Genomic DNA, 12,412 nt, shown 5'->3' on the forward strand with positions numbered 1-12,412 from the left:
CTTTGGGATAATGGACCATTCATTATCTTTGAATAATGTTATTTATCAAATTTTTTTTTTTTTTATCATCATCATTTCATTGTATAGTATTAAAGAAAAAATCTATTTATAAGCTGGCATGAATAATATATTTAATAAAATATTTATATAATATAATTTGATTTAAAAAAAAAAAATTATAATTTTATAAATCAAATCTTACTATTTAAATAACGTGAATTGTTAGTTCTATACATCAGTTTAATAATAGAATAGCTGATCGTATTAAATAATTGGAGATACGTCAATCATTTATTGTGAGATATTAAAAGCATGAAATGATGATAAAAGAGATGATAAATAAAATTTTTTTATGAACTTTATACACCGACGTTATGCAATAATATTTAAAAAGAAAGAAAGAAATAAATAATAATAATAATAATAAAACCTTCTAGAATAACTAATTTGTCTATTGGAACTTAAAAATATACAGAAAAAGGCTAGCTAGAAGAATTGTGAGAAAATTCTACCATTTAAAACAATCATATATATATATATAATTGAAAAAATCTAATTATAAGAGATTCTGCGCATTAATATATGAATCAATTTAATGTGATTTGTTATAAAGTAAACTTTATTAAAAATAATGTCAAATTTTAATTTTGAATATGAAGACATTAATATTGATATACGGATTTATTTTTATGAAATAAAATTCTATATAATTAGCCTGTATTTTATTAATATATTAAGTTATATAAACTTCTATTTTATATGGAATGTTAAAAGAATATATAAAAGTAATTATGTGTCGAAGAATTCTAATATAATAGGATATTTTTAATCCCTGCTATTATATATTATTTTAGTCTGAAAAGATCATAAACGTTAGGATGTGATCTCTTTCGTCGGAGCTAGGTAACCCAAAATCAGGGCAGAATAAAACAAAACTGGGATTGATTGATTGATAAAAGATGACAACTGCCATCCATGGTGTTTTAAATTTCCCGACAAATATTGAAGCATTCTTGGGGCTAAATGAGAATTATGAACAATATTACCGTTTATTTTTCTGAGCAAAAGGTAATGAAATGATTATATTTGAATTAGGTATTTCATATTTGAATGGAATTGATTTAATAGTAAGGAAACACAATTTGACTTTTTCAAATGAAGTCTGAACAGCGTGAATAAAGGATCAGTGATTGCCGATTGGCTTGGCTCCTGTCTTGGGGGCGTGGATGGATCATGGATGGGTTTGACAATTGAGAAAATATTGAGGGTAATTATTATTTATTATTGTATACTATATATTTTATAAAAAATATCTATATATCTTATAAAAATTATTTATATATTTTAAAAAAATTTATAAATATGTAGTATGTAACATGAATAGTAGCTGCTTTCTAATAAATCTCTTGCCAATTAGTTCAACATCTACCAGCTGGAAAGCCCTGACTTGATCCTTCTCACAACTCCAGTTAAAGCATTTTTAATGGTTTATTTATTCTATCCTTTAAAATATATCATTAAAATTTATTTTTTTATTTTATATATTGACTTTTACAATATATCATATATCAGCTTATTTATTTTTCTTTATATTATTTAAATATTATATTTTTTATTCTTTTTTATTCATTTTAAATATTTTCTCCAACTATCAATAATATCCTCATATATTTTGATATTTGTAAATTTAAACAATATCATATAATTATATTCTATTTTAAATTAACCCAAATTTATAAGGTAAACTAAAATATAAATTAATTCAAAAAATAAAAAGAATAAATTATATAATAAAAATATTCTCAAAACATATTATGAGAAAATTCATTCTTGATAATTGTAAAAGAATATTATTAAGATGTTTAGAATATAGAATGAGGGGAAAGAGAAATGAATTAAAAATATTTAAATTGATATACAGTATCCTCTACATGCAGATGGATCATTGTAGCAAAATGTGAACTAATTTTAAAATATAAAATCTAATAGAGTAATACTTTAAGAGTATTTCTTTAAATTTTGAAGGAAAATATATTATAAAAGAGCCCTTGGAGTGCTCTTAGGGGTCATTATATACAGACAGACTTATGAAAAGTTAAAAACAATATCCCACTAATTCACTTGACGACTTTGTACCAGATGATAACTATCACAGAGTCATACCTGGATGTTGAGAATTTTAATAATATAATATAAATAATAAAATCTAAGTGAATATGGGAAGTATGCTTTGACTTTGTCTTGTGATTATCGTTAATAGACAGAAATGAAAATTTTGTAAATAAGAGTTAAATAATTTGTTAATAATAATAAAATAATTAAAATTAAAATATTTTATAAGCTCTCGAGAAACGAGAGAAAAAATTTTGGAACGAAGGAAGAACACGTCGGTGCATGATCAACAGCTCTGCAGTAGTTGGCAGGCATCTAATTATAAGTAGCTAGTCATGAAGAAGCTGCCCTTTTTTTAAATGAACCGTGTAAGAAAATTCAAAGCACGTTATGGTCCGATTCACGAACTGTGGGTTGAGGCCTTACACAACACAGCAAGTAACTGTGTTTTTCTTTTTCTGTCGTTTTTTTTTTTCTCCTGCTCAGAATTAAAGAAAATTCACAGATAGCTTTCAATTCAGTATATAAAAACACGCAAATTAAAAGGAATGATATTTTTCTGTTCCTCTCTCTCCTCAAGTCAAACTCTTTCTCTCTCTCTCTCTAAACATGTTGATTTATTTACGATCATTGAAATATTATAGGTTCATGAATCAGAAACACAGACAGATTACACACGGCGAGAGACAGGGACAGAGTGAGAACACTTTTCTTGCCCTGCTCTGGCGAAAAATAACACTGTCTCTCGCTCTTATGTATTGACTAAAGTTCTTGTTTTCGATCGCTATATATAGTTGAGTTTATGCATGTATGTTTCAACATCTCAATCTAGTCTTCTCTGTTACTACGTATTGAAAGTTTTATTCAATACAACCTCCCCCCCCCCCCCCCCCCACATCAAACACGTTACTGCGTTTCGTAGTTAATTTGGGGGAAAAAACAAGAAAAAGGATTGAGTCAGAGTTCTTGGTTTTATCATCTGCATGGAATCCTTCTCCCCTTTACCCTGAAAATAGCCGTGATTTTGTAGAGAAAGAATCCCCAAGATATTAATTATTGCCTATTGGGACAAAATAGAGGAGAGAATAGATAAATAACTGCACCATGCACTCAGCGAATCACTGGGGAGGCTCTTTCGAGATAACTAACGTAGACGTGCCGGCGTCGGGAGAGTACGACCGGAGCCGAAGCTCGGAATGGGACGCTGCAGCTCTGGACCATCATCAGCATCTGGATGAAACCCAACAAAGCTGGCTGTTGGGGCCACCGGAGAAGAAGAAGAACAGCTACGTGGACTTTGGGTGCATTCTTATTAGCCGTAAGGCCCTCAAATGGATACTGGGGTCCTTTCTCTTGGCTTTTGTCGTCATTGCAGTACCTATCATCATCGCCAAGTCCTTGCCCAAGCACAAACCCGATTCTCGCCCTCCTGACAAATATTCGGTTGCTCTCCAGAAAGCCCTCCTATTCTTCAATGCTCAGAAATGTAAGTTAATTGCCATTTCTCCATCTGATCTTTAACTACCTCTTTTCTATAGCCTGTCTTAAAATAGTCCAAACCATCAATAAATCCACATATATATATATATATATCTTGTGTGTATGTGGAAGTTCTAAATTTGATTTCTTTCCTAAGAAGCTCCAATATTGGTATCAAAATATGTTCTCTCCCTTGAGCGTTTGGTTTAGATGTGGCAACAATTGGGTAGAAAATTTTGGCAATTTTAAGCCCCTCATGCTGCTGAGCAGAAAGATAAATTTTCTTATACCCGTCTTAAATTAGCCACTTGTTGGTTTACTTGTTTAAGTGGTTTTTGTGGCCTAACTTAAATTAACAAGGAAAAAAGAAATGAGAGGCTGGTTTCAGACCTTAGCAGTCTTGACAAATGACAGGTGGGTATAGACAAACAGAAGTCTAACACCGTGTGGGTCCGGAATTTTGGTAGGATATGAGAATGGAATATGTAGGGTTGAAAGTTCCGGACAAGAGGTTACCTAATGCCCCCTTTCTTTTGCTCCTACACCAATTGCCTGTGTTCCATATTCTATTACCGTTTGCTTTGGGCTTTGTGCACCATATAATATATTACACCTACCCCATCACTACTTACCTTCATCGCTTTGATCTCCTTATTGTTAATTGTAATATCCCATAGGTTGCCGGCTCCTTTCTTATTATATTGACATAATTAAATTAATGTCATGATAATACAATGAACCTCTATCACTTGTTAGCATCAACCTGCAATTGTTTTTATTTCCCGAGTATGTTAACTTCTGCAATTCCGAGAGAGTAAGGATGACCAATACAAAATAATAATGTACACATATATACTATATTTGTATATTATCTATTTAAATTGTCAACCATTCTATCAATTTATATTTTAAGAATAGGAGATCGGTTATGGAGGAATTAAGTAAACTTGGTACCTATTTGAATTCGTCAACCTTGAATACTTTTTTGGGCCGAAAAAATACTACCCCACTATTGAATATTGCGCTATAGGATGTGGAATATTCTGAAGTTTACTCTAAGATGGATCCGAATGATCCTGCCTTGCTTAGCTTAGCATCATAAAAAAAGAATGTTCTACATCAGCAAAGAGATATAAACTGATGTAATTATTGAAGCAAATCTAGGAACAAACTATGTTGCACCATTGAGAATGATTGGAGTTGAAACTTGATTATAAATGAATGATAAGCAATAATTATTAATCAGATTGGCTATGAATGTGCTGCAGCTGGGAAATTGCCTAAGCAGAATGGTATTGCCTGGAGAGGAGATTCAGGGCTAAGTGATGGGAAGAATGATACCGATCTGAAGGTAGGGCTTGTTGGAGGATACTACGATGCTGGAGACAATATTAAATTTCATTTTCCAATGGCTTATGCCATGACAATGCTAAGCTGGAGTGTGATTGAATACCGTCACAAATATGAGACCATTGGCAACTATGATCATGTTCGGGAACTCATTAAGTGGGGCACTGATTACTTGCTCCTAACCTTTAATTCCTCTGCCACCAAAATTGATAAGATTTATTGCCAGGTAATCTTCAGTATATATATTCTCTAATGACATTACTTTTTGTCTAATTCAAATGGCTCTTTATGATGGTAATCCTCTCTTTATGCAACATATGCCAGACTCTTACAACTTTGATTTGTTTCTTCTTCCTTTTTCCCGTCTAATTTCCTTTGATCTATTTTAGTCCATATGTATGTTCTAGAGTGATCAGAATGATACACGTACTGTATATGCTTTATGCTTTTGCGTGGAGGATGAGAATGTATCATTACAAAAACCTTCAACTTCTGCTAGGTTGGTGGACATCAGAATGGCTCTACGACACCAGATGATCACAATTGCTGGCAAAAACCAGAACAAATGGACTATCCACGGCCTACACAAACTTGCAATGCAGGACCCGATCTTGCTGGAGAAATGGCAGCCGCCTTGGCTGCAGCCTCCATAGTTTTCCAGGATAATGATGCCTACTCCAAGAAGCTTATCAAAGGTGCTGAAACCCTCTTTGCCTTTGCAAGGGACAATGGAAGACGGAGGCCATATAGTCGTGGCAATCCTAATATTGCTCCTTATTACAACTCCACTGGCTACTACGATGAGTACATGTGGGGTGGCGCTTGGTTGTACTATGCCACGGGAAACAGTACCTATCTTTCACTGGCTACAAACTCTGGGATCCCTAAGAATTCCAAAGCATTTTACATGATTCCAGACTTGAGTGTGCTAAGTTGGGATAACAAGTTACCAGCAGCCATGCTGTTGTTGACAAGGCTCAGGATATTCTTGAACCCTGGCTACCCTTATGAGGAGATGCTGCGGATGTATCATAATGTGACAGGTCTTAACATGTGCTCTTATCTTCAGTCATTCCATGTCTTCAACTGGACTAGTGGTATGTAGGATCTCACCTCTTCTCATCTGGTTCATTTCTAAATGTGACATAGTTCATTGCATTAACTGTCTTAGTGATTCTGACCTAGCACTTATAGCAGCCAGTGAAGTGTGGAAACTTGCCTAAGTAATTGAATCTAAGGGTAAGAGCAATTTGTATAATAACTAGTTCTAGTTCTTACAACTAGGATTGTGATGAATTGGTATCTTTGTTAAAGGATAAGAGCAATTTGCACAAGGAAGCGTAGAAAACTTTCCCTTTTTCCATCTCTTTTTGCAATGGAGGCTTAGGTACCAATTTTCCAAATGACAAACTCTGCACTATTTGGAAACTCCATTTGCTAGGTAGGCCTCAGATTAAAGGGATTTATCCCTATGAAAGCTCCGATTCTTCTGTAATTGCATTAGAAAGCCTAAGTTTTTGTATGTAGATGATCAGGTGAAATTGTTATGTACCTTTGATTAATCAACAAATTCTGGACATATTGCCCACATTAATAATATTGAAGATGCAAATGAGAATATAATGGTAGTTCTTTCTAATATTTTGAAGCCATAGAATAGTATTAAACAACCCCTAGACGTTGAAACCACCCTTTCAATGTTTTAAGAAGCATATGTTCTTAATAGAGTGTGAGCTTAAAATTTTTCAAATAAAATGCCTGGCATTTTCTTTAAAATTTATCTCAATTATAAAATTGCATGCCTGACATGTGAAAACAGGAGGAATGATCATGGTGAACCGTGGACGTCCGCAGCCTCTGCAGTATGTTGCCAATACTGCTTTCTTGGCATCACTATTTGTTGATTACATGAATGCCACAGGTGTTCCAGGATGGAATTGTGGCCCCGAATTTATTTCATCCGATGTTCTTCGAAGTTTCGCCACCTCCCAGGTGCCATCTTACTCTTATTCTTACACCTTTTAAGTTAATCTGACATCCCTTCGAGCATGACTCTGTAGTTTCTTTGATGTGCTTTATCTAATGTTATAATACTTATTTTGCATTGTTGTTATACAGATGGACTATATCCTAGGTAAAAACCCCATGAACATGAGCTATGTGGTAGGATATGGCACCAAGTTCCCTAGACATGTTCATCACCGGGGTGCATCAACACCAAATGATCACAAATATTATTCATGCAAAGAAGGATGGAAATGGCAGGACAACAAGAATCCCAACCCCAACAACATTACAGGAGCCATGGTTGGGGGACCTAATCAGTTTGACCAGTTCCGTGATGTGCGCACCAGTTATAATTACACCGAGCCAACTCTGGCCGGAAATGCTGGACTGGTTGCTGCACTTGTATCCCTGACCAGCACCGCCGGCAATGGCATTGATGTCAATACCATATTTTCGGGGGTTCCTCCACTCTTCCCAGGAACCCCACCTCCCCCTCCACCTTGGAAGCCATGATCCGAAGATGCAAATAATCATGTTATAGATTCTTATTTTATAATTTTATTCCGCAACTATCTCTCTTTTGTTGTACAAAACTTCTCTCCTTTTTTTTCCATTGATAGTTGACGGTGTTCTTCCAATCTAATAGAAATTTTTCCTTGACTCTCGGAATCTAGATTTCTGCAATGATTGATCAAGACTTTGTATGAAACTTGATCCGTTGTTCATATTAGTTATGACCACCTACCAAATCCACATTACTTTTGTCTGGTTTAGTTTTTTGCTTGTTTGGATTCGTGTCTCACATACTTCTATCTTCCTTAGACCTTTCCATTTTTTGTCTAGATTATTAAATCTTTTCCTTTGGATATCCTTTTTTCTGCTTTCCAAAGTTATTCTCTCATTCAGTACGTTCTTTTTGTAATTAGTATTAATCATTGAAGAACACATATGTATGGACATTTCAAGCATCAATTACAAAGGTAAAACAACATAATGTTTTCCCTAATGAAGGTGTCTTTTGTGGCTCTTCCATGGGAACCTAACACCACCTTACAATAAATCATGGAAGTTTTTTTTGGAGCTTATATTAATAAATATTTTCTAAGAACAATAGACGTGCCCTGTCTTGCAGGAAGACTCTTGCTAACCATTGACTATGGCAAGAGTCATAAGGTTTCCATAGCCGCTCTTCATTTGGAAAGTAACAAAAATGCAAGAAAAAAAAAAGAATATTTATCAATGAAATTTTAGTTAAAATAGATAAAAAAAAAAAAGAAGAAGAATATTTATCAATGAAATTTTAGTTAAAATAGATAAAAAAAAAAAAAGAAAAAGAATATTTATCAATGAAATTTTAGTTAAAATAGATAACAATGGATAGGATCCATATGCAATCATAAAAAACATATACATTTGTGTGTGTGATGCTTGAAATAGTTATCTATATATATATATATATATTTTTTTTTTTTCTATAATAAAAAGAGCCTATCTGCTAATGAATAGTACTTTTTCTCCAAATTTCATTTCCCAGTTTTGTTCCTCATTCATTCTTTTCCTGTTTTTTCCTTGATATTTGTTTTGTTTTATTCACAAATTTACGTTTTTTTTTCCTTCATTTTATTTAAAAATTTAAGTCTTTGCCCCTATCTATCCATTTATGAATAGTAGTTTTCTCCAAATTTCATTTCCAATTTTGTCCCTCTGCATTTATTCTTCAATTTTGTCTACATGCATTTCCAGTCCTTCATCCAACAACCAAAAAACAGAGCATGACTAAGGTTTCAAATCCAAAACCAAACATCCGTGAGACCATACCCACAGTAGGCCATTCCAGAAAAGATCAACATCAAAACCAAAACAATGATAAACCAAAGGCAAACAAGCACGAGAAATCAAAGGCAACAACTACGAAAAAAATTAATCAAAAAATCCAAGACATAGATCTGCATTCCATGACATAGATCCAAAGGCAAACATCATAAATCTGCATTTAGGGTTGTAAATGAACCAGTCTGTTCGATAGCCCGCTTGGTACTTGCTCGGTTAAACTCGAATCAAACTCGACTCATGAAAAAAAAAAAAAAAAGAGCTCGTTCATGAAAGTAAATATCCACTCGATTTGTAAATGATACATATCCGACAAAACTCGACTCGACTCGGTTAAAGCTCGCTCGTTTATACTCGAGTCAATTTGTTAACTCGACTTAATTAAAACTCATTTATATATTGACAAATATATACATACACCTATGTATGTATATATGTATTAGCTAATAATATAAGTATACCACTTTTATAATTAAATATATAATATGTATTCTAATTACTCATGTTTATATAGTGAATATACTTCATAGGTATATTTTATAATTTGTATAATAATTAGTCGATAAAATTTAATAATTTCATATACTAATATGTGAGAACCATATATGAAATAGATATATGCTATCATATTAAGTGTATATATTAATAATATATGTACGCATATAATATATTGTTATTTTGGATAAATATCAACTAATTAGATATTAATTATTTATAAATTTTTATACATTTTATAATTTAATAGAGCTTCTATTTGTTAGTTGTATAAATTCAATATTAATTTTTTTTATTCATTTAATTTATTAATTATTAAATCTTATTCCAAAAAAAAAAAAACCAATTCAAGCTCGAGCTCGGCTCGGCTCGAACTCTTTTGTGGGACAAGCTTGAACTTGAACAAATAATTAAAAAAAATCTTGAGCTCATGTATTTTGAATCGAGTCGAGTCTAACTCGGCAAGCCAAAAACCAACTCGGCTCGATTACGGCCCTATTTGCATTCAATGACAAAGATAAAAAAAACAAAACAAAAAAACATGAAAAAAAAATGTTAATAAAAAAATCCACTCAGATCCCATAGAGAGGGTGAGAGAGAGTGCAGATCTATGAAGAAGGAGACAGAGAGGGAGGGTTGTGCGGTGGATATGGCTTCTCTGCTTCATTTCTTGAGGTGTATTTGAGAGATCGACAGTGGGGTGATTTTGAGAGATCTTGGACCGCTTTGACGCCACCAGACTTGATACTAGTGGTGGTCCACACCATTTCCGAGCTTTAGATCAAAGTTTTGAGATTTGTTCATTTCACCATTTCGGTTGAGGTACTAGAACGAAATATTTCGGTACCGGAATGTTTCGATGTACCGTTTCGAGATAAACATTAAGTGGATAAATTATATATATAAAAACTATATTTCAAAATAGCATCAATACAAATCTTAAAAATATACATACTGAGAAACTTAATAATATTTTTTAATGCAAATATTAAAAATAAACATATATGTAAAATACATATTTATTAATATCTTTATTTTATTTTTAAAATCATACTAAACTTAGGGCTGTAAAACGGTCGGTCTGGACCGGAAAAACCGACTGGACCGATCGATTTGGTCTGGTCCAGACCGGACCAAAAAATATAGGGTTAGGGTTCGGTCCATGATTCTTTGGACCGAACTAGTTCGGTCTGGTCCATGGTCCATGATTCCACGAACCGAAGTGGACCGGACCGACCGAATTAAAAATAAATATTTTTATTTTATATAATTAATTATGTAATTTTCATCTAACCTATTTCCATTTATAATATAAAATTTTAAATATGCAATTACAAAATAATATTCTATTAATTAAGTAGTGTATATTATCAATTAATTATAACCAATTCACCATTAACTAATTACTAACATCTACATCTATATCTAATTAAAGTTATTAGATAAATGTTTTGTAAAATACCTAAATTGTAAGTAAATATAAAACAATTGGCAAATTATAAATTAACTAACCTAATACTAATTCCCCGTTATGTATATATGTATGTAATATATATATTATAATTTATATATAAATATAATTTAGAATTTAGAATATGTATTAAGTATGTATATATAATTTATAATATGTATCATTGACCATATAAAATTTCTTTTTAATGAGTTAGTTACATAATCTACATTAATAATTTACTTAATTTTAATTTAGTAATTTAAATAAAATGTTTAATTGATTTATTTAGAAAAAAAAGAATAAAAAAGAATAATTGGATCAGACCGAATGGGACTAGACCGACGAGATGTTTGGTTTGGTCCGGTCCGGGAAAAATGATAGACCGAAAAAATGATGGACCGACTCGGACCGGACCGTTTTCACCCCTAACTAAACCCACCCAGTTGGCTTGCATGATGTAGATTTTATAAAGCATTATAAATTTAATTTTTGTCCCATTTTTTATCGTGTTGCAAAATTTTTAAACCACATATTATTTATATATATATCTCTCTATAATAATAAGTGTCTATCCCGCTGCTACAGGAATGAGCAGTAAATTCACACATTTGATTTTTTCTATTTATTGCATGGTTACTTTTTTCTTTCTACTTTTTTTCTTGTTGAACCTCTCTCTCTCTCTCTCTCTCTGAAGCTCACGAACCCAGCTCTCTGCTAAAGCCTCAAGATCCACCCCACCCCACCAAAAAGTCTGAACTTTTTACTACCTAGAAGATTACTCACATGCAAAAGCCATGACAATCGATCAGGATATGCGATACCCGGTATTCATTTTTCACGTTTGATGCAGAGCTCAATCTCATTGATTGCTTGGAAGCACTAGGAGGCCACCAAAATGCCCACAAACCTATTGCAAAAGAAAATTCTATAGTTCACAAGCACTAGGAGGCCACCAAAATGCCCACAAAAGAGAGAGGACCTAGCAAAAAGAGGACAAAAGATAACAGCACACATATTGGCCTCCGCATAAGCTTTTGGGCACTCCCTCCACCAGCACCGGCACCGGCACTACCCAAGCATGACTTATCTTCCTCTTCATGGTGCTAATTACAATAACAGATCGCTCGGAGTTCAGGCACATTCTATGATCCAAAAGCCTTCTCACAAATCATCTTCGGTTGGGTTCTGGGAACCTCAGGGCTGGTCAAGACCCCTCGTTGACCAACAACCAGCAATTGGGAATTTTCACACAGCAGTAGGATTGCTTTCACGAGGCAGCGTTGGTAGATTTGGATTGCTAAGAATAATGAATGGTTCTCCAGCCCGTGATGATGAATTTAGTGGATTTTGGTCTGCAGATAATGCTGCTCTTTACAAGACTAATCAAGAGGAGATGAAGAAGCTTGACTTATCTCTCAAGCTTTAAGAGCTGCACGGTTCGTCTTTCTTTTTTTTTTTTTTTTTACGGAAATTAATGTTGTATATTCAAAGCTGCCTTGCTTAATGGGAAAAGAAACTTATTTGAGAAGAAATTTTAAATTTTTTGAAATGAAAATTTGAGAAAAAACTTGAGATTTTTTAAAATGAAAATTAATAAATTAAAATATGTATTTATTTTTATAAAATTTTTGACAATAAAAATTTTTTAATTTTTAAAATTTTTATTTTAATCGTAAAAGTTAACGA

General features: G+C 32.9%; 2 protein-coding genes across 2 annotated transcripts; both read left to right on the forward strand.

Moving 5' to 3' along the window:
• Positions 1-2,665: 2,665 nt before the first annotated feature.
• LOC122305254 (endoglucanase 12) lies at positions 2,666-7,721 on the forward strand. Its single transcript, XM_043117638.1, has 5 exons — positions 2,666-3,598; positions 4,860-5,167; positions 5,441-6,038; positions 6,761-6,933; positions 7,060-7,721. Exons 1-5 carry the CDS (start codon positions 3,217-3,219, stop codon positions 7,459-7,461), a joined length of 1,863 nt encoding a protein of 620 aa, XP_042973572.1. The 5' UTR covers positions 2,666-3,216; the 3' UTR covers positions 7,462-7,721.
• A 4,083-nt stretch (positions 7,722-11,804) lies between these two features.
• Positions 11,805-12,152, forward strand: LOC122304948 (zinc finger protein 3-like). Its single transcript, XM_043117208.1, has one exon. The coding sequence runs from the start codon at positions 11,805-11,807 to the stop codon at positions 12,150-12,152; it is 348 nt and encodes a 115-aa protein (XP_042973142.1).
• The last annotated feature ends 260 nt before the right edge of the window (positions 12,153-12,412 follow it).

The sequence above is a fragment of the Carya illinoinensis genome, chromosome 3, assembly GCF_018687715.1.
Source record: "Carya illinoinensis cultivar Pawnee chromosome 3, C.illinoinensisPawnee_v1, whole genome shotgun sequence".
NCBI lineage: Eukaryota > Viridiplantae > Streptophyta > Magnoliopsida > Fagales > Juglandaceae > Carya > Carya illinoinensis.